The 18,215-nt window shown below is 41.4% G+C and overlaps 1 protein-coding gene across 1 annotated transcript; it reads left to right on the forward strand.

The window, feature by feature from the left end:
* Nucleotides 1-10,940: 10,940 nt before the first annotated feature.
* LOC147310699 (uncharacterized) lies at nt 10,941-12,665 on the forward strand. Its single transcript, XM_086270110.1, has one exon. The coding sequence runs from the start codon at nt 10,956-10,958 to the stop codon at nt 12,408-12,410; it is 1,455 nt and encodes a 484-aa protein (XP_086126236.1). The 5' UTR covers nt 10,941-10,955; the 3' UTR covers nt 12,411-12,665.
* The last annotated feature ends 5,550 nt before the right edge of the window (nt 12,666-18,215 follow it).

Raw genomic sequence — 18,215 nt, forward strand, 5'->3', positions numbered from 1 at the left:
TAATTGTTTGTACCTAAACTACTGCAAAAAATTTGAACAATGTGGGGTTTTTATTGTATATTTTCCAGTTGACACAAGACTACCTTGATCAGCTCTCCAGGGTGTCGGATGAATTGGAGATCCTTTCAAGTTGCGTCGAATGGACTGAGGATGAATTTGTCCCACCAAAGGAGCTGATGGAGGAAAGCAGTTCTGAAGGATCTGTTGATGTTCCTGCTCAGCGCCCAATGAAAAAGAAAAGAAAGAAAAGAAAACCTCACAGGACTTCGAAAAGAGCCAAATGGACGATTACTTGCTCAGACAAAGATTCCAGGAGCACAGAGAATGAGAAGGACACCAAAAGAGCCAAACGGACGATTACTTGCTCAGACACAGACTCCAGGAGCACAGAGACTGAGAAGGACACCAAAAGAGCCAAACGGACGATTACTTGCTCAGACAAAGATTCCAGGAGCACAGAGAATGAGAAGGACACCAAAAGAGCCAAACGGACGATTACTTGCTCAGACACAGACTCCAGGAGCACAGAGACTGAGAAGGACACCAAAAGAGCCAAACGGACGATTACTTGCTCAGACAAAGATTCCAGGAGCACAGAGAATGAGAAGGACACCAAAAGAGCCAAACGGACGATTACTTGCTCAGACAAAGATTCCAGGAGCACAGAGACTGAGAAGGACACCAAAAGAGCCAAACGGACGATTACTTGCTCAGACAAAGATTCCAGGAGCACAGAGAATGAGAAGGACACCAAAAGAGCCAAACGGACGATTACTTGCTCAGACAAAGATTCCAGGAGCACAGAGAATGAGAAGGACACCAAAAGAGCCAAACGGACGATTACTTGCTCAGACACAGACTCCAGGAGCACAGAGAATGAGAAGGACACTAAAACAGGTAAGGTGTCTGTCATGAAGCTGCAGAAAAAGGAGGATGGTGGAAGAATTTACAGTAAGAAGCATTATTGTTGTTATTGTCCGATTAGTTGCCATAAAATGGCAAGGCACTTGGTGCGGAAACACAGTTCTGAAACAGCGGTTGCAAAAGCCATAAGCTACCCTTTGAAATCAAAAGAAAGAAAACTGCATTTCGATCTCATCAGAAATAAAGGAGATCGTGCTCATAATAATGAGGTCCTTAAATCAGGAAGTGGTACCCTGATCCCAAGTCAGCAGGCTTCCAAACCAGTGAATGCATCTGACTACATGCACTGTATTCAGTGTCAGGCACTACTCAAAAGGAAAGCATTATGGAGACACATGTCACGATGCAGACTCTCACAAAAGTGCAGTAAACAGAAGCCAGGCAGAAGTAGAATTCAGTCCATCTGTGCCTTCGCACAGCCTGCACCAGAAGGCGTGAGCCATAAAATTTGGGAACTAATAAATGTGATGCATCAGGATGAGATCTCACAAGTTATAAAAGAGGAGAAAACAATCATAAAGCTTGTAGAGCAGCTTTACGCTAAGCATGGCCACGACAAGTCGAAACATGAATACATTAGACAGAAAATGAGAGAGATGGGAAGACTGGTTAGATTTTCAAGAAAAGTGGGTCAACTTCAAAGAATGGAGGACTTTTTTAAACCCTCCAACTTCAATGTGGTTGTGGAAATGGTAAAAAATGTGTGTGGTTTTGATAATGACACCAACACTTACAAAACTCCGTCTTTGGCTCTCAAACTTGGTCATAGCTTGAAAAAGATTGCTGATATTCTGGAGTGTGAGGCACAGATGTCAGAGCATGTTGATGAGCAGTTTCTTGAAAACATAAAGAGGACGAGAAGTCTTCTGGAAAAGAAGTGGGATGCGTGCATTTCATCACTTGCCCTGCAAACTCTGAGTGAAAATAAATGGAACACACCGCAGCTTCTTCCTTTCACAGAAGATGTGAAAAAGATGCACATGTATCTGGATCAGTGCAGAGAAGAATACCAGAACGAAGTGAGAAACAACCCGGACAAGAAAAACTGGTCCAAGCTAGCTAAGATAACTCTGTGTGAGCTCATTCTGTTTAACCGCAGAAGAGAGGGGGAAGTTTCAAGGATGCCATTAAGTGCATTCACACTTAGAGACACGTCAGGAGTTCAGTCAGATGTTGTGACCGGTCTTTCTGAGTTCGAGCAAAAGCTCTGCCTGCACTTTCAACGGATCGAAATTAGAGGCAAGAGAAACCGCAAAGTTCCCATCCTTCTAACTCCAGACATGCTTTCATCCATGGAAATCTTGGTTGCTCATCGCCGGGTCTGTGGTGTGCCAGATGAGAACCCCTTTTTCTTTTCAAGGCCTGAGGCAGAGACTCACCTAAGAGGATCAGATGCCATTAGAGAGATCGCAAGGGCCTGTGGAGCTGAACATCCAGAAACTCTGTCCTCCACAAAGCTAAGAAAACAGGTTGCCACACTCTCCACAGTTTTAAATTTAAGGGACAACGAAATGGATACACTTGCAAATTTTCTTGGACATGACATAAGAGTTCATAGAGAGTATTACAGGCTACCTGAGGGGACTCTGCAGTTGGCCAAGGTCAGCAAAATCCTGATTGCCATGGAACAAGGCCGTCTGTCAGACTACAAAGGCATGAACATGGATCAAATCCAAATAGATCCAAATGGTAAAAACATTAGGCAATACTGGTGATTTATTTCAAAGTAAATTCTTAGTCATTGTCTTTAATGCTTTTTTATGCCTATTTTTCAGAGAAAGTACTTGATTGTCCTGATAGCGAGGTCTCTGACACAGAGGGGGACTCATCTTTTTGTTCACCAGGAGGTGGGTTACAAACACTGCTGTTTTTCACTGCCAACATACTGAAACAATTTGATTCACAAGTTAATGATTCAATTTTACAATTCAATGTCATTCCGTTATATATGAATTTTATAGTGCAAACTTTCCATTTAAAACCAATTTTGATTATGGCACACTTGATAAACACTTAACTCATTCACTGCCAGCCATGAGTCAACGTATGCTTTCAATTGACGTCTATAGACGTCAATGGCAGTGAATGAGTTAATGTCTAAAATTACTAGATTTATGCTTTTGATGAAGCAATTTTGCATTTTCTAAGTAAAGATCATTTCAATATCAATGTTTCAAGTTTAATTAATTTTTTAAACTTTGCCAAGTAACAAAGAATTTTTAATTCCATGTCCAAATTCAGCAATTCATTGCAGCATCTTTTTATTTACAAAGGATCATCAACATCCAAAAGAAACCAACAGCTGACTGGAGAATCTACAGACAAAATACTGACCATTGTTTCTAAATATCCAGGCTATACTTTACACTTTTCCCCCTGTGTGTCCCAGCAGGATCTTCAACACCCCAAGAAAAGCAGAACATGGAGTCAGACAGTTGCAGCTTTGAATCAGGTATCTAACACATGCTAACAGATCACATTAAGAAGGCCTATCATCACCATTCATCTTTCTCCAAATTCAGGCCACTATAGGCTGGGGTAATGGTGCCGGTGTGCTTGGCTTGCCATCCTCGGTTGTGTCTGTCTCGCCATTGTTTTTTACCCTCCCTTTTTCCTTTACCTTCACTTACGTACCTTGGCACTGTTTTGGGTTTTTTTTGTTTATTTATTTATTTATTTATTTATTTTTTTTATCTTTACTTTTCTAGTTGTTTGTTTATCTAGTGGTTGTGCACTGATTACATATGACAGGCAAACACTTTTAAATCTTCATTCTTACCATTCGTTTCGGTCCGACCACTGCTGGAGTGTGGGCAGCACTAATCTACCACAACTGGACTCGTCCTTCAGCTTCTCCTACCTACCCCTCCCTAATCTCCACAAGAAACTGAAGCGAGAAAGAAGTGTCCGTCACGTCCGTCTCAGGGCCAGAATTACAGACCATGTACATGCTAGCCTGGACACTCCATCCTTTTTTTCCCTCCTCCCTGGTATGCCAGTAATTTGGGCATATTACTGGATAGCTCATTTCAATTTGACAAGTAAGTGTCTGCTGTAGTGAGGTCTAGTTTTCATCAGCGGCGCCTCATTTCTAAGGCTAAGCACTATATTCCTTATAATGACCTGGAAAAACTTATTAATTCGTGACTTCCAGGTTGGACTACTGCAATTCTCTTTAAATTGGCCTTTCCTCCTCCCTTCTCCTTAGATTGCAGACTGTCCAGAATGCATCGCATACCTCGCAGCAGCTAGCTCGGGGTGTGGGGGGGCGCAGAGATTTAGAAAATGTTTAGAGTCCACCCTCATTTCTGCTGCTCCCCCTGCAAATAAATTTGGGTGCTTGGTGTGAGTGAGACTGATACAGAGGAAGGGTTAGATGGAGGCAGATGATTTGCTGCGGAGACCCCTGAAGAGAGTAGCCAAAAGAAAAGAAGTACTTTTCTCTTTCTCTCTCATGTCTTGTAAAATACTCTTTATTTTAATACCAGGAACCACCAATTCGAATGAAAAAGAGCATACAGTGGAGCCTGAAAAGTGTCCCTCCAAAACTGGTATTTCACAAACTTTATACTACACTTTAAGTGCTTCTCAAAAATGCCTGCTATTTTGTGCTAATAATATAGTTTGTTTCTTGTTTGTTTTTGTTTTTTTTATTTTGTAAGTGAAAAATGTAAACAATATCGTCCAGAAATATGTGACAGCCTTTCAGCTCACAGAATCTTTAGATGTCTAAGAATACCTGCATCTTCAAGCAAAATCCAGCATTTAGAGGCTCACACACATTCTGCAAAACCTAATTAACATTTGAATTGTTTGCTCTTTCATCCATTTACTGAGATTGCTCCCACTTGACTCATTAGAACATAGGTGTCAAACTCTGGCCCGCGGGCGAAATTTGGCCCGCAACCTAATTACATTTGGCCCGCAAAGCCATACCAAATTACTATTAGAGCTGGCCTACTGGTATTATACAGCTAATATATATATTGTTTAGTATTAAGCTTTGCTTGTTCCATATTCAGTTTTTCAGCAAAACGTGTTTGAGTCCATAAGAAAAGATTCATTCTTATATCTGGAGGAATAAATATATTTCAATAAATATTAATGTTAGCCCGCAACTTTATTCCAGTTTTGAATTTTGGCCCACTGTGTATTTGAGTTTGACACCCCTGCATTAGAAGTTCTTGGACAGCCATATTTGATGACTACAGTGGGAAAGTCATCGCCAGTATTAAAAAAAAAAAAACAAACAAAAAAAAAAAAAAAACGAAAAAAGTTATCAACTGTGCTAGATCAGTCTAGCAGTCGGTGTTAACATGTAAAGATTTCTTTGTAAAATTAACTTTATAGATTTCGGTTTCATTTTGTTTACCTTTATGTAACTTGAGATATTAGTAGTGCAGACATAGTCAATGTCTAAGCTGTCTGGAGAGAAGTTTCTTATTCATTCATTTATTTATTTTTAAAAACAGGCTCTTTGGTCACACCATGGATGATGGAGTCAGACAATGATACTCCTGTGAAAGGTATTTTTACAACACATGTGCACCTCAAGAGTTATGGCGATATTGGTTTTTTTTTTTTTTTTTTTTTGGGGGGGGGGGTTTGGTTTTTAGGTGGACAAAAATATTTAGTGTAGGTTCAACTTTAAAAATGAGAATCAGACAAGAGATTTACCAGCTTTTATTTCCAGTTATTTACATCTGGCTCAGACAATCAACTTAGATGATATTGTTTGTTTAAACTAAAGATCCACCAATATGTTTTTTTGTTGTTGTTTTTTCTCAGGGCCGACATCAATTATTATGCAGTGAACTATTACGTGTTATTTACTTTATTCAATGTTAATTCTTTCTGTTCAATATGTTTGCTTGCATGAAAAATGGGTGGGTTTAAACAAACTTTGATCTTTTAAATTGTTCATCAGGTATAGATGTAAAAACCTGAAATCCTGATAGGAAAATCTGCGGTCTGATATTTATCTTTGAAGTCAAACCCAAAGGAAATCAAACCTCTTTAGGTGACTCAAAAAGAAGAACTAGGCCTAACTGTCCAAATTTTTTGCAGGGGACTGTAAATCTGTTTAATGATTTCATTGTTCCTCCAGCATTTGTATAACACCATACAGCACAGGTGTCAAACTCCAGTCCTCGAGGGCCCAGTATCCTGCTTGTTTTTGAGATATTCTTGCCCTACCTGCTGCTGATTACCTGGATCAGGTGTGCTTTGCCAATAAGAAGCTACAAGGGCAGGCTCGTTGGAAAACAAACAGGATACTGGCCCTCGAGGACTGGAGTTTGACACCCCTGCCATATGGGGACGTTTGTCACTTTTGAGATATTTACATGCAGTACGATACCTCCTCTGAAGTGGCAAAAATAAATGGGGGTTACTTTTTATTTCACTTGCTGGCATGTTGTATTTTCACTTGTTGAGTTTCCTATTTGCTTGTCTGTCCCTCACACCCGTCTAACCACTGTGCTCTGGAAATCACTAACATCAGAAATATCACTTCACATTCTCTTTTCAAATCCTCACTTGAGACTCATTGGTTTATATTTGCTTTCAATCTACAAACATAACAGCAGTGTCACTGTTTTTCTGTATTTTACTGCTTGTAATGTTGTGCAGTGTACTTGAGTGCCCCTTCAATTAAAATGATTACAGACCTATTAATACCTTTGTGTGTTCTCAGGAGCTTCACAGAAGAGAAGCTGGTCAGCTGTGGAGACCCGTGCCGTAGAAAAAACATTAAAAAGCTTCATAGAGAGTGGGAAAGTCCCTGGAAAGGCGGATTGTGTTTCATGCATTGAAGCTTCACCAAAAGAACTGGAAAATAGGACATGGAAAGCGGTGAAGTATTATGTTAAAAACAAAATAACAGCACTGAAGCGCAACAGTGCTAAAAGACTAAGTTTTGGGGTCAAATGCATACCTGCACATTTCGTGGGCTGTTTGTTTTGTTTGTTCCTTTTTTCATGTTAAAGCTTGTTTAGTTTACACACAGCTGGCCTGGTGTAAACAAAATTGATTGTTTTCTTTGCATTTGTGTACAGCAGAACTTTTTCATTTCATTTTGCATTGAAGGTCAGTTAAAAAAATGTTCATGGCTGTTTTTACATTGTTTAAATTTTGAATAAATTCAACACTTGGCCTTTTATTTTGAAATTAAACTCTGCCATTTGCTAATATTGAGGTGCCATGTGTATAAATAAAGAGTTTAAACACGACAATTGTTTGGTTTGAGAAGTTTAAGTGCGGTTGAGTTAACAGTTTCAGCACAGCTGCTGTACATGGTAGGAAATGTTAATTATTTCTGGTGAAAAACAAAGTTTCTCATTTAAAATACAGGAGGGTCCCCACGGGAATAGCAAAATTCAGGGGTTTTTTCTCCATGTGAGTGTTTTTAATATTTTAAGTGATTGTCCTCTTTACAAAAAATTTACATGAATTTAGCAATTAAAATTAATTTTCTAAACCACGTAGAAAAGGTGGATCCCACCAGCACCCTCTCAATCAGGTGGTCCCACCAGGTAGTAAAAACGGGTGTGTGTGTGTGTGTGTGTGTTAGTGATGGGATTTCCGGCTATCCTGGAGCACTTCTGTTGTCTTTTGTACGTGTTTTGAGTTTTTATGTGCTTCTGAGTTGTTACGTGCTTCTGAGTTTTTACGTGTTTACATGTGTTTTGGAGTTTTTACGTGTTTTTGAGTTTGTACGTGTTTTGGACTTTGTACATGCTTCAGAGTTCGTACGTGATTTGAAGTTTGTATGTGCTTTGTCTCTAGGGGCCACCGTAAATATACTTTTATTTATTCAACTTCTGTTGTCTTTTGTACGTGTTTTGAGTTTTTACGTGCTTCTGAATTTTTATGTGTTTTCATGTGTTTTGGAGTTTTTACGTGTTTTTACGTATTTTGGACTTTGTACATGCTTCAGAGTTCGTACGTGATTTGAAGTTTGTATGTGCTTTGTCTCTAGGGGCCACCGTAAATATACTTTTATTCATTCACTCTACATAAAATGTAATAAATAAATCATATAAAAAAAAAAATCAACTATTCACATTTAAACTTTCAACTATTTAAATTTTCAGCTTTTTCCTTTTACAAATTTAAAGTGAAAACAACACAAAACACTGCAAACCACAACACAGTGTACACTTACCTGCTGTGTGTGTGTTACCTGATTTTATTGTGTGTACTTACCCAATTTTTTTCTTTTTACTTACCAGATTCCACCAGCCATGGAGGATGTTGCTAGGGAGAACATGGATGATTTGGCCACAGCATTTTTGAGTTCCTCCAGTGTTTCAGATTTCCTTACTGACCCAGAGATCCTCATTCCTCTGCAGGCTAGTACTGTTGACAATGCTGATGAGCAACTAGATGCTGAGTTCGATTTTGATGGCATCGTAATCGAACTGAAATGGCTGGAAAGGTTGAAGCTGTTGTTTTCAAAGTTCAACCTTTCTCTCTACCGAATCCAACAACTGCGCAATTCTTAGCATTTAATCAAGAAACATTTTGATCTAACCAAGTTTTCCATGCAAGGCCTGGAAGTGCTACACAAGGTTCGAGGCATCGACCTTATTGAGCTGGACGAAGGATTTAAATTGCATGTTGTTGCAATTCCCAGATCCCTTGTTAGGGTGGACAAAGCCTTTCAGTCCCCGGGATATTTTCTCACAGAAACCATTGAACTCATCAATGGTATGATGGTCAACTTTGTGGAGAGTCTTAGAACCCTCCCAGTGGGAGATCTTGATCGACCCTCTGTACAGAAGACAGTCCTGCAGAACAAAGGGTACATGAATGTCCTACCTCAGGATCAAGAGTTCGTGCTTTGCACTATTGACCAGTCCAAGGATTTGTTGCATGAACATCCGACATTGGATCTCCATTTTTTTGTTTACAAGTTTGGCCAAAAGTCACGTGAACCACTCATTTTATCCAAAATCACGGATTTCCAGAACATCGTTCGGTGTTCTCTGCATGTGGCGTGCAATTTGATTCCAGATGACACCAACACCCAATTTTTTTGGTCTAGAGCTGGTTTACAGTTGTTGGTTGGGCCAAGAGCAAAACTTTTCACCGCCATGTCCATGCACGAGTGTGCAAACTTTCAGACAGTGCTGGATCAACATGGGCTGGATGTTGCTCCAGCTTTGGCTAAAATTGCCAGACTGCCGTTTGTCACCTTTTGGCAGTTTTACGTGGCCAGTCCACACACCCACTATCAATCAACTTTCCGACACCCAGTAAGTGGGTTGATAGTGAATTGTGGGCTGAGCCACCCCAACTACCAGAAAGCTATTCACACGCGTGCGGAGGATTACTACGTCACATCTTATGAAGACCCTAGAGCGGCTCTTCCTCAACCTCCTCCGACCACAGGTACAACATGCCCAGGACCCACTACAGTTTGCATACAAGGCGGGTGTCGGAGTGGAGGATGCCATCCTGTACCTCCTACACAGAGCCCACTCACACCTGGATGGGGGAAAAGGCACGGTCAGGATCCTGTTTCTTGACTTTTCCAGTGCCTTTAATACCATCCGGCCCTGTATGCTTCAGGAAAAACTGAACAGGATGGAGGTGGACCCCTGCCTGTTGGCTTGGATCTCCGACTACCTCACCGACAGACCACAGTACGTCAGGCTGAAGGACATCACGTCTGACACTGTGGTCAGCAGCACAGGAGCACCACAGGGAACTGTGCTGTCCCCTCTTCTCTTCACCCTGTACACCTCTGACTTCTGCTACAACTCTGAATTATGCCACATTCAGAAGTTTGCAGACGACACAGCCATCATGGGGTGTATCTGGAATGATCAGGAAGAGGAGTACAGAAGTCTGGTGAGGAACTTTGTCGCATGGAGTCACACAAACCACCTGCAACTCAAACCTCAAAGACTAAGGAACTGGTTGTGGACTTCGGGAGGTCTAGAGCAGGTCCACTACCGGTTCAGATAGAGGGGGTGGAGGTGGTCAACAAGTACAAGTACCTCGGGCTGTGGGTGGACAATAAACTGGACTGGTCATGCAACACAGAGCACCTGTATAAAAAAGCCCAAAGCCGACTGTACTTCCTCAGGAGGCTGAGGTCTTTTAACATCTGCAGGAAGCTCCTGAGGATGTTTTACCAGTCGGTGGTTGCTGGAGTACTTTTCTATGCTGTGGTGTGCTGGGGGAGCAGCACAGCAAAGAAGGACTCATCCAGGCTGGAGAAACTAATCAGGAGGGCTAGCTCTGTGGTCGGCATGAAGCTGGACACTCTGGTGACAGTGGCAGAGAAAAGAACATTAAAGAAACTGATGGACATTATGGACAATGCCAGGCATCCTCTGCACACGGCCATTAACAACCAGAAGAGTCTGTTCAGTGACAGGTTGCTTCTCCCCAAGACAAGAACTAACAGACTTAAAAACTCCTTTGTCCCACACGCCATCAGACTGTTTAACTCCTCTCTGGAGGGGAGAGGGAGGGGAAACAGGAGGACAAAGGAGGGGGGAACAACTAAGCTGTAGTGCCTCTTCACCTCACTGTGCAATACCTTTTGTGCAATACTTTTGTAAATAGTCAACAGTGCAATAGACCTCAATACTTGAAATGTGCAATTCACTTGTATTTTTATTTTTTATTCCTATTTATTCTATTTATCCCCTTGGTATATTTTATTTATATTGTCTCTGTGTGTATATATATATATATATATATATATATATATATATATATATATATATATATATATATATATATAAAAAAAATATTCTGTAACTTCTGTCGATGCTGTGCTTTTTTGGAAATCGAATTTCCCAGAGGAACCCACCCGAGGGATTAATAAAGTTCTATCTAATCTAATCTAATCTAATCCACATGCGGGACCTTGCCATCAAGTCCAAATGCAACTACCCCTTGCGCATTGAGATGGTCCAGGGGCTGGATGAAGAGGATTTAGGAGTACTGAAGGAACCCATTCCTGCTCACTCTTCCGGATTCCTAACATCCAAAGGTTATTGGAGAACGTCCCAATGCTCGTACCTTTCCAATGGAAGGAGGAAGAGTTAAGCCTCCAGTCTGTCCTTTCGCAGTGTCTAACCCACATGGTTGAGGAGCTCTGGCAGCTGGGCCAACAGCACGAGGGCAAAGGTGGGTTCCTGCCCACGTGGAGAGCCTTTCAGCTAGAAATAGCACTAGAAGAGGCATTCCATGGACACCCCTTGTCTAACGTTGACATTGTGTATTCCTCTGCTCTGGGCACAAGTTCTCGGCATGAATTCAGTGCCACACATGTCCGGGGCTTCATGGCGCTTGGTCCTGCAACTGGGCCAGCAATTGAGGACACACCTCCCCCTTTGTTACACTGGACCAAGGATCCCCTACAGGTTCTTCGAGTTCACAGGGTGTTTTCCCTCACATGTAACATGGGGTGTGAGCCTGCCGTAATTGGTCCCTCACTTCTCCTCCTTCTGCTGCAAGACGTTTTTCGGCGAAATGAAGAGATCCCCGTCGCTGCGCTCCAGGGAGCCAAGTGCTCTGAGAATTTGAAGGGACACGTCAACCTCTCCGCATTGGTTGAGAACCTCGCCATAAGGGACTCTTTTCCAACACCTTTCACCTTCTCCAGGGCCAGGGTGCTCATTGAAGATTGTGGCAAAGATGTTCAAGAATGCCTGAAGGCTGGCTTCGTTGAAATGAAGATCAGGTGGTTCCCCGACTTGAAATTTCGTGATCTCCGGGGAACCCGTAAGGCAACTTGGAACTTCGTTGACTTTGTTGAAGTCCACAACGATGACCAACAGCCTTCGGTGGAGGCACGGTCATCAGCCATGGTTGGAGATATTTCAATGGAGATGGAGCGACGTTCGCTTTGCTATGCCCGGAATCTTGACAGATACAAGGAACATGGCATGCCATGGTTGGTCAATGTACTGAAAAGGCTTCCAAAACAGACCGATCCTGAAACTCAGAAGAAAATTCTCATTCTGGTGAGTTCAGTTGGCCTCCTGATGAACCGGGATTTCATATCTTTTGAGAAATTCAAGGATCTGCTACTCGAGCTAAAGGTCAGTCAAGCGGACCTTCAGAAATGTAAGATTCTGTCTACATCTCCATGTCAGCATACGTTTGGATTCACCCTGTACAAACTGTACTACGACATCCCATATCGTATGGTGATCCATCCAGTGCATCCAAAGAAGAAGCCTCCAACACTGCAACTGGAGCTTGATCACGTGGAACTTCCCGTCCTGCTGGAGGATGAAGAGCCTCAGGTTGTGAGCACAAGCGCAGTGTTCATCCCTGCCAATGTCAGCAGGCGTTGGTCAGAAATAGAGATAAGCTTTGTGAACACGGACCCTTCAGTCAGGGTAAAGAATGCATATGCACAGTATGTGCGGGATTGCAAGGCTGCAGGCTTGTCAGCCCGGTCTTACCAGGCATTTGTCAAGAAAAGACTGCACTTGGTGTCAAAGTTGGACAAATAAAGAATCGGTGTTACAGAATTCACCAATCCAGTGCTTTTTCAAGTTATGATGTGATGAAAAACTTATTGTCTTTTTTTTTTTTTTAACTAAGTTTTGATTTTTTCCATGTTACACGAGTGTGATACCATGTTACGGTTGTAAACATGTTTCCAAAATTGTTCATTTTACCTTGTTTGCTTTGAAAACTTAATTCTTGTAATCAAACAATAAATGTTAGCTTTGTAAACATCTGATAATTCTGTTTTTGACATCATGTTCTGTTAAAAAAATCATTGTTGAGATGAAAATAATATATGTTATTTTTGTAAACATTTGTGAGTTAAAACGAAAAAAAAAGTTAAATGTTCCAAAATCCCTCCCCCCCCCCCAAAAAAAAAACAAAAAAACAAAAAACTACCCTCACATGGACTCTGCCTTGACGTGGCGTGAGGGCTTATGTGTTCCTAGGGAACACAACCAAAGAGTCCAAAAGGGTTAGGGAAAACAAGGTGTTAGGGGAAATCAAATTTGGGAGCATGGACCCCGAAGGTCAGGGTTAGGGGTTAAAAAGCCAGGAGAGGATGGGACAAAAGTGGATTAACTGAAAAAGTAAGAGGTGTAGAGGGACAGCAGAACCAGGCCTTTGGAGCACTGCGTCATCTCCTGGTCCACACATGCCTTCAGGAGGCACTGTACAAGGGGAGAGTAACGAGTCGTCTGTTGCCACAAACGGTACAATCGCCTTCTGCCTCTGTCATTCTCTTTCGTTTGTTTGAGCGTTTGTTTTTTAAATACACAGCAAGTGTCACTCTCTCTCTCTCTCTGTCACACACGACAAAACATGTTTCTCAGATCTGGTAGAACAGTAGCTGATATAATGAACAGAATAAACAATAATTGAAAGATATAATAATTCTGTCACACACTACAGCGGTTGTCAACTTATTTCTGCACAAACTCACCTCACCTGGGAGACATGAAAAATATTATGCATCTTCACCTTAATAGGCAGAACCAGCTGAACAGTAACAGGATTTAACTTTGCTTCCGCTGGGAAAGGACCAATAAATAGAGAATATAAACCCTTCATGCTCCTTTCAAGCTCCCCTACCCTGATACTATGTACATTTAAGATAAAGCGTTTTTTGTTTTCAGTATATGTAAAAGTATGGCTTTGTTATTCTATGTAATAATTTCTGAAAAACCTTTAGTTATTTATTTTATAAAGTGCATTTGCTATGATTTCAAGTAACACGCTAACAGCTTCACTGCTCACCTTTTGCTCTTATAATCTAGCCAACCTTTATGTGCTTGAGTAAGAAAACGGTATCTCACTGTACAGTAACTGATCAGCCAGTATGGTTTTAGGAAATTTTGAATTAGGCAGAATGACATTTTCATTATTGTTTTTATTTTTTATTTATTTATTTATGTATTTATCTTTGCTTTACCACCCTTCTGAAATCTCAGCTGAAAACCATATTCTCCATGGTAATCTGTTGTTACTGGGACGGTGGAGGCTTGGGATGTAATGCCATCTTTGTGCAAACTGTCATTTGGTATCTCTCCCTTAATTGCTGGTCATTGATGAGCAACATATCGATGCAGCTATCTGTCCTATGTACAATTATATAAACATACAGACACACAGACACCTTTTAAGCCCTTGTCCTCTGATCAGGTGTCCATGTAGCATTTACCTGGACCACTGTCGCCAAACCATCTGTTTCATAATACATGTAATGTTTAATCTGCACTGGTCACTCCACTTTATTGTCATTGATATTTATATTTAAAAGTGCAATACTGTAATTTTCTGCTGCTCATTCCTGTGCAATATCCCATCTGCCCTCCCGTCATATTTCTTTTCAAGATTTTCTTATTTAATCACTAGTGTACATATATTTATATTTATAGATACATATATATTTAGTCATCTTTTCTCTTTTACCATGTCTCTCTAATATTTTGCTCCTTACTATTTTCTTATTATTTTATTTTATTATATTTTCTCCTACTGTATCAATAAAACACGAAACGGTGAACGTAAATAATACAATTTGAAGCAGAGTGAAATTTGGAAACATGACACTTTATTTCAATACGTAAATTAAAACAAAACAAATGTAAAAACAGCTGTGTTTTCTAAGAATAAAACCACTGCATAAAAAAGCCCATGCAAAGAGAAGAGGAAAAGAACAGATAAAATCTAAGTCAGCTGTCCAGCCACTCCAAGTCTTCCCCTTCACCACCATAAGATTTCCGAGTTACTCCATAGTCCCATAACACCTCCTCACCAACTGCGATGTCCTTCAGGGCAATGAAAAGTATTGTCTCCTGGACTTCCGGTGTGGCGGTAGAGCAGTATGGTCGCATAAGTACAGAGCTCCCGTAAGCCAAGTAGATAAACTCCGCTAAAACACGAATTGAAGCGTGAGACAGAACAACTTTGGAAGATGAGCGGAGGGACAACAAAAGCAAAGAATAAAAAAACTACGGACACCCAAGGTAAAGACATAAAACATCCGAACAACGAGGACAAGCTAGCACCTGAAGCTAATATGGCCGCGCTTCAAAACGGACTGGATTGTATTAGCAAACAAATTCAATCACTCCAAAATGAATTGAAATCAGACTTCACGACGTTCAAAGAAGAAATTACTGGCCAAATGAGACACGAACTGTCTAAATTCAAAGAAAATATCGACCAGAAGTTTAAGAGCATGACTACAGAACTTAAAGAACAAGAAGGGAAATTAGAAGCTGCGCTGACGCGCACGGAAGAAATGGAGACGTGGAGCCACGAGGCCAATCAAACCCTGACAGAACTAATGAGAGAACAAAAAGCGATGATGACCAAATTGGATGACTTGGAACTCCGATCCAGACGTAACAATCTGCGGATCTACGGAATACAAGAGGGAGCCGAATCTAAGGCAGAATCGCTGACCCAGTTTCTGGAAGCCTGGCTCAGAGAGGAGCTTAATATTAACATCAACCTCCAGATTCAACGCGCACACCGAGCATTAACCCCGAAACCGGCAGCGGGTCTCCCCCCAAGGTCAGTCGTTGTCAATTTCCAACAATTCACAACTAAAGAGATGATACTTAAAAAGGCATGGGAAAAGAAAATAGTCACTCTGGACGGAAGCAGGGTTTATTTTGACCACGACTACTCGGCGAGAATGGTGCAAGAACGTAAAGCGTACGTGAATATCAAAAAGATATTAAAGAAAGAAGGCATCCGCTTCCAGACTCCTCTCAGCAAGATGCGAATCCACTGGCCAAATGGAGTGAAAACTTATGGCAACGCGGAGGAGGCTGCTAATGACCTGCAAGCGAGAGGATACAACGTGGAAAAAGGGATAAACAGCCGGGAGAGAGAGAGCGCCGAGGGACGTCTGTCAATCGGGGCAGCGACATGGAAACCGGTCCGGCCCACGTATGCTGGTGTGGCTAGCAGGCGAGCTCGAGAGAGACTTCAAGAATTTCAGCATAACGATAACCATGCACGAGAGGCGTATAAGGAGACGTATAACAACAAGATGGATTCACGGTGTGTCTGGTAGGATAATATGGAAACACAAAGTTGGCTAGGGATGGACAGTACACAATAATGACTAGTATGAGTGTGACAATCTTTCGTGAGTCATATCTCATTACTGGAGGGGGGCCCTTTCAATATGAGAGACATCATTTCACTTATCGTGCACTTTTGTTGTTGGTGACGCACTTACACAAAGTTCTTGAACAGCATTTGCTGTCAGTCCATGTTGTAAAATCAGGATGGCCTCGCAGTACTGTCTGAAGGTAGTCATTGCAAATGTGGGGATGCAATCACCGCCTGAAAGTCTTGTGTGGAAATATTCAATATCCTTCTTGGCCACGGCAAGAATTTCCTTCTTATCAGACCTATTGCAAATGTGACAGAGGTAAGACATTATTGAAAGTTTGTATGTGTCATCCAATATGTGGAAGTGGCAATAAGGTCATCATACCTCGCTGTTGGCACGACTGTCGAACACGCTTGGGGACTGTTCGTGATGATAAATCCACGTGTTTGAAGGCGAGTGCAGAGTTTAATGCAAGATTCTTCATCCTTGCAGTACTCCTGGAGCTCTGAGAAGTTCCAGACTCTACCTTCATTAGAAAACAGCTTCTGTGAAGCAATGGCTCTGGAAGCTTCTTCCTCACATTCCTGTGGTGTGCAGTCTTTCAGGCACACTCTGCTCAGGTGTGTGCGAATGGACTGTTGGGGCTTTTTACAAAGCAGGGTTAGGGAGAGGAAAAGTGTTCCGGCCCCCGAAGGGACGCGGAGGTGCACGGTCCTTCCCTTGGGCCCTCCCGCTACTCCACTGCCTGTTACGGCCACCAGGCACAAGACGCCGTCCCCGGTACCGTACAGGGATCCAATCCTGATCCTCATCCAGGTAGACCATTATTGTCTTGTCTGTGATGAAGCCTTTGTTATCTAATAATAAAGTTTTGTGTGGATGATGCAGCCTTTGGTATTATAATTTAATAAATTTTGTTTGTTTGTTATTTATGAATGTAGGTATGAATGATAATGTATCTAATTTATAGTGCAAAAAAATAATAATGAGAAAAAAAAGAAAGCGTTTGTTTTAAAAAAAAATAAAGAAAAACTGATTAATTTTTAATAAATTCAAAATAGGCCAAATGGTAGTGTGCCCGGGGCAACGTTTCGACCCCGCAGGGTCTTCTTCAGGCCAGGGCACATGCGGTACAAACAGAAAAAGTGGCTGCTGTGAATAATCTGGAGATGTTGCTCCTTTGGCTGTCAGGGCTAGAATGAGGGTGTTCAGCACTCCTCTCCTTATATAGCCTCTGACGAACTAAACTAAAAATGCAGTTTTCAATGAACTGATGTTTTAAAGTTATGCAGCCTTGCCTATAATAATGAAAAAACACAGAAAATGGAAAATACGTACATAGTCAAATAATACAAAATTGTTTTTAACGTATTTTTTAATCTTTTTAACCACACTAAATGTTGTAGATAAAACTGTGTTTTAAATTGTTTTTAGTATTTTATGAAATGATTTTAAATGGTTTTTTTGGTGTTTTTTAATGGTTTTTTAATTTCTTTGTTGCTTATTCATTTTTGGTGCTTTTATTTACATTTGTAGACATGAATTTTTACATGTTTTGAAGATAAACAATGCTTCAAACAGGAAAAATTATTTTTAACTATTTACAACCGTATGAAACATTGAAAAGAAATTTTAACTAATGTGAAAAAATTGAAATCAAGATTTTTGATGTTTTTAAAGATATGTGATGTGTTTTTGTGTATTCCTTTGTGTTTTTAAATAGTTTTGCGTGTGGTCTTAATAATGTTAGTAACATAACAAACATGAGGGTTCCCCATGTGAGTGGGGGTTGGGAAATGAAAAGTAAAGACCCCCATGGTTAGGGTTTGTGAAAGAAAACGCAATGATCCCTCCCCACTTCGTCCGACGACTGGGTGGTTGGATGGAGGGCCACTGGAAAGGCACGGGCCACCGCACGTCATGCTCAGTCCCCATTTCCCTTCCCCGTCTCAGTCCTCCTCCTTCTGTCCTTGAGAAGTGACCAGCTTGCCCCCAGGAGGCCCTGAGACAGCACTTTTGGCCACTCCCCATGTATATGATGCCCTTCATTTACACACTTAACCTTATTGTTTAAATACTTGTCTTAGTCTGGGTTAGGGTTAGGGGTTAGGGGGGTTAGGGTTTGTGAAAGAAAACGCAATGATCCCTCCCCACTTCGTCCGACGACTGGGTGGTTGGATGGAGGGCCACTGGAAAGGCACGGGCCACCGCA

Source organism: Aulonocara sp. 'chitande type north' Nkhata Bay, linkage group LG17 (genome assembly GCF_057382095.1).
Source record: "Aulonocara sp. 'chitande type north' Nkhata Bay isolate Kocher_YH1m ecotype deep benthic linkage group LG17, A_spYH_male_GT1.1, whole genome shotgun sequence".
NCBI classification, from domain to species: domain Eukaryota; kingdom Metazoa; phylum Chordata; class Actinopteri; order Cichliformes; family Cichlidae; genus Aulonocara; species Aulonocara sp. 'chitande type north' Nkhata Bay.

What these genes read in the sequence shown, in the direction of transcription:
- LOC147310699 (XM_086270110.1), top strand. Translation starts at nt 10,956, where the DNA reads ATGCTCGTACCTTTCCAATGGAAGGAGGAAGAGTTAAGCCTCCAGTCT.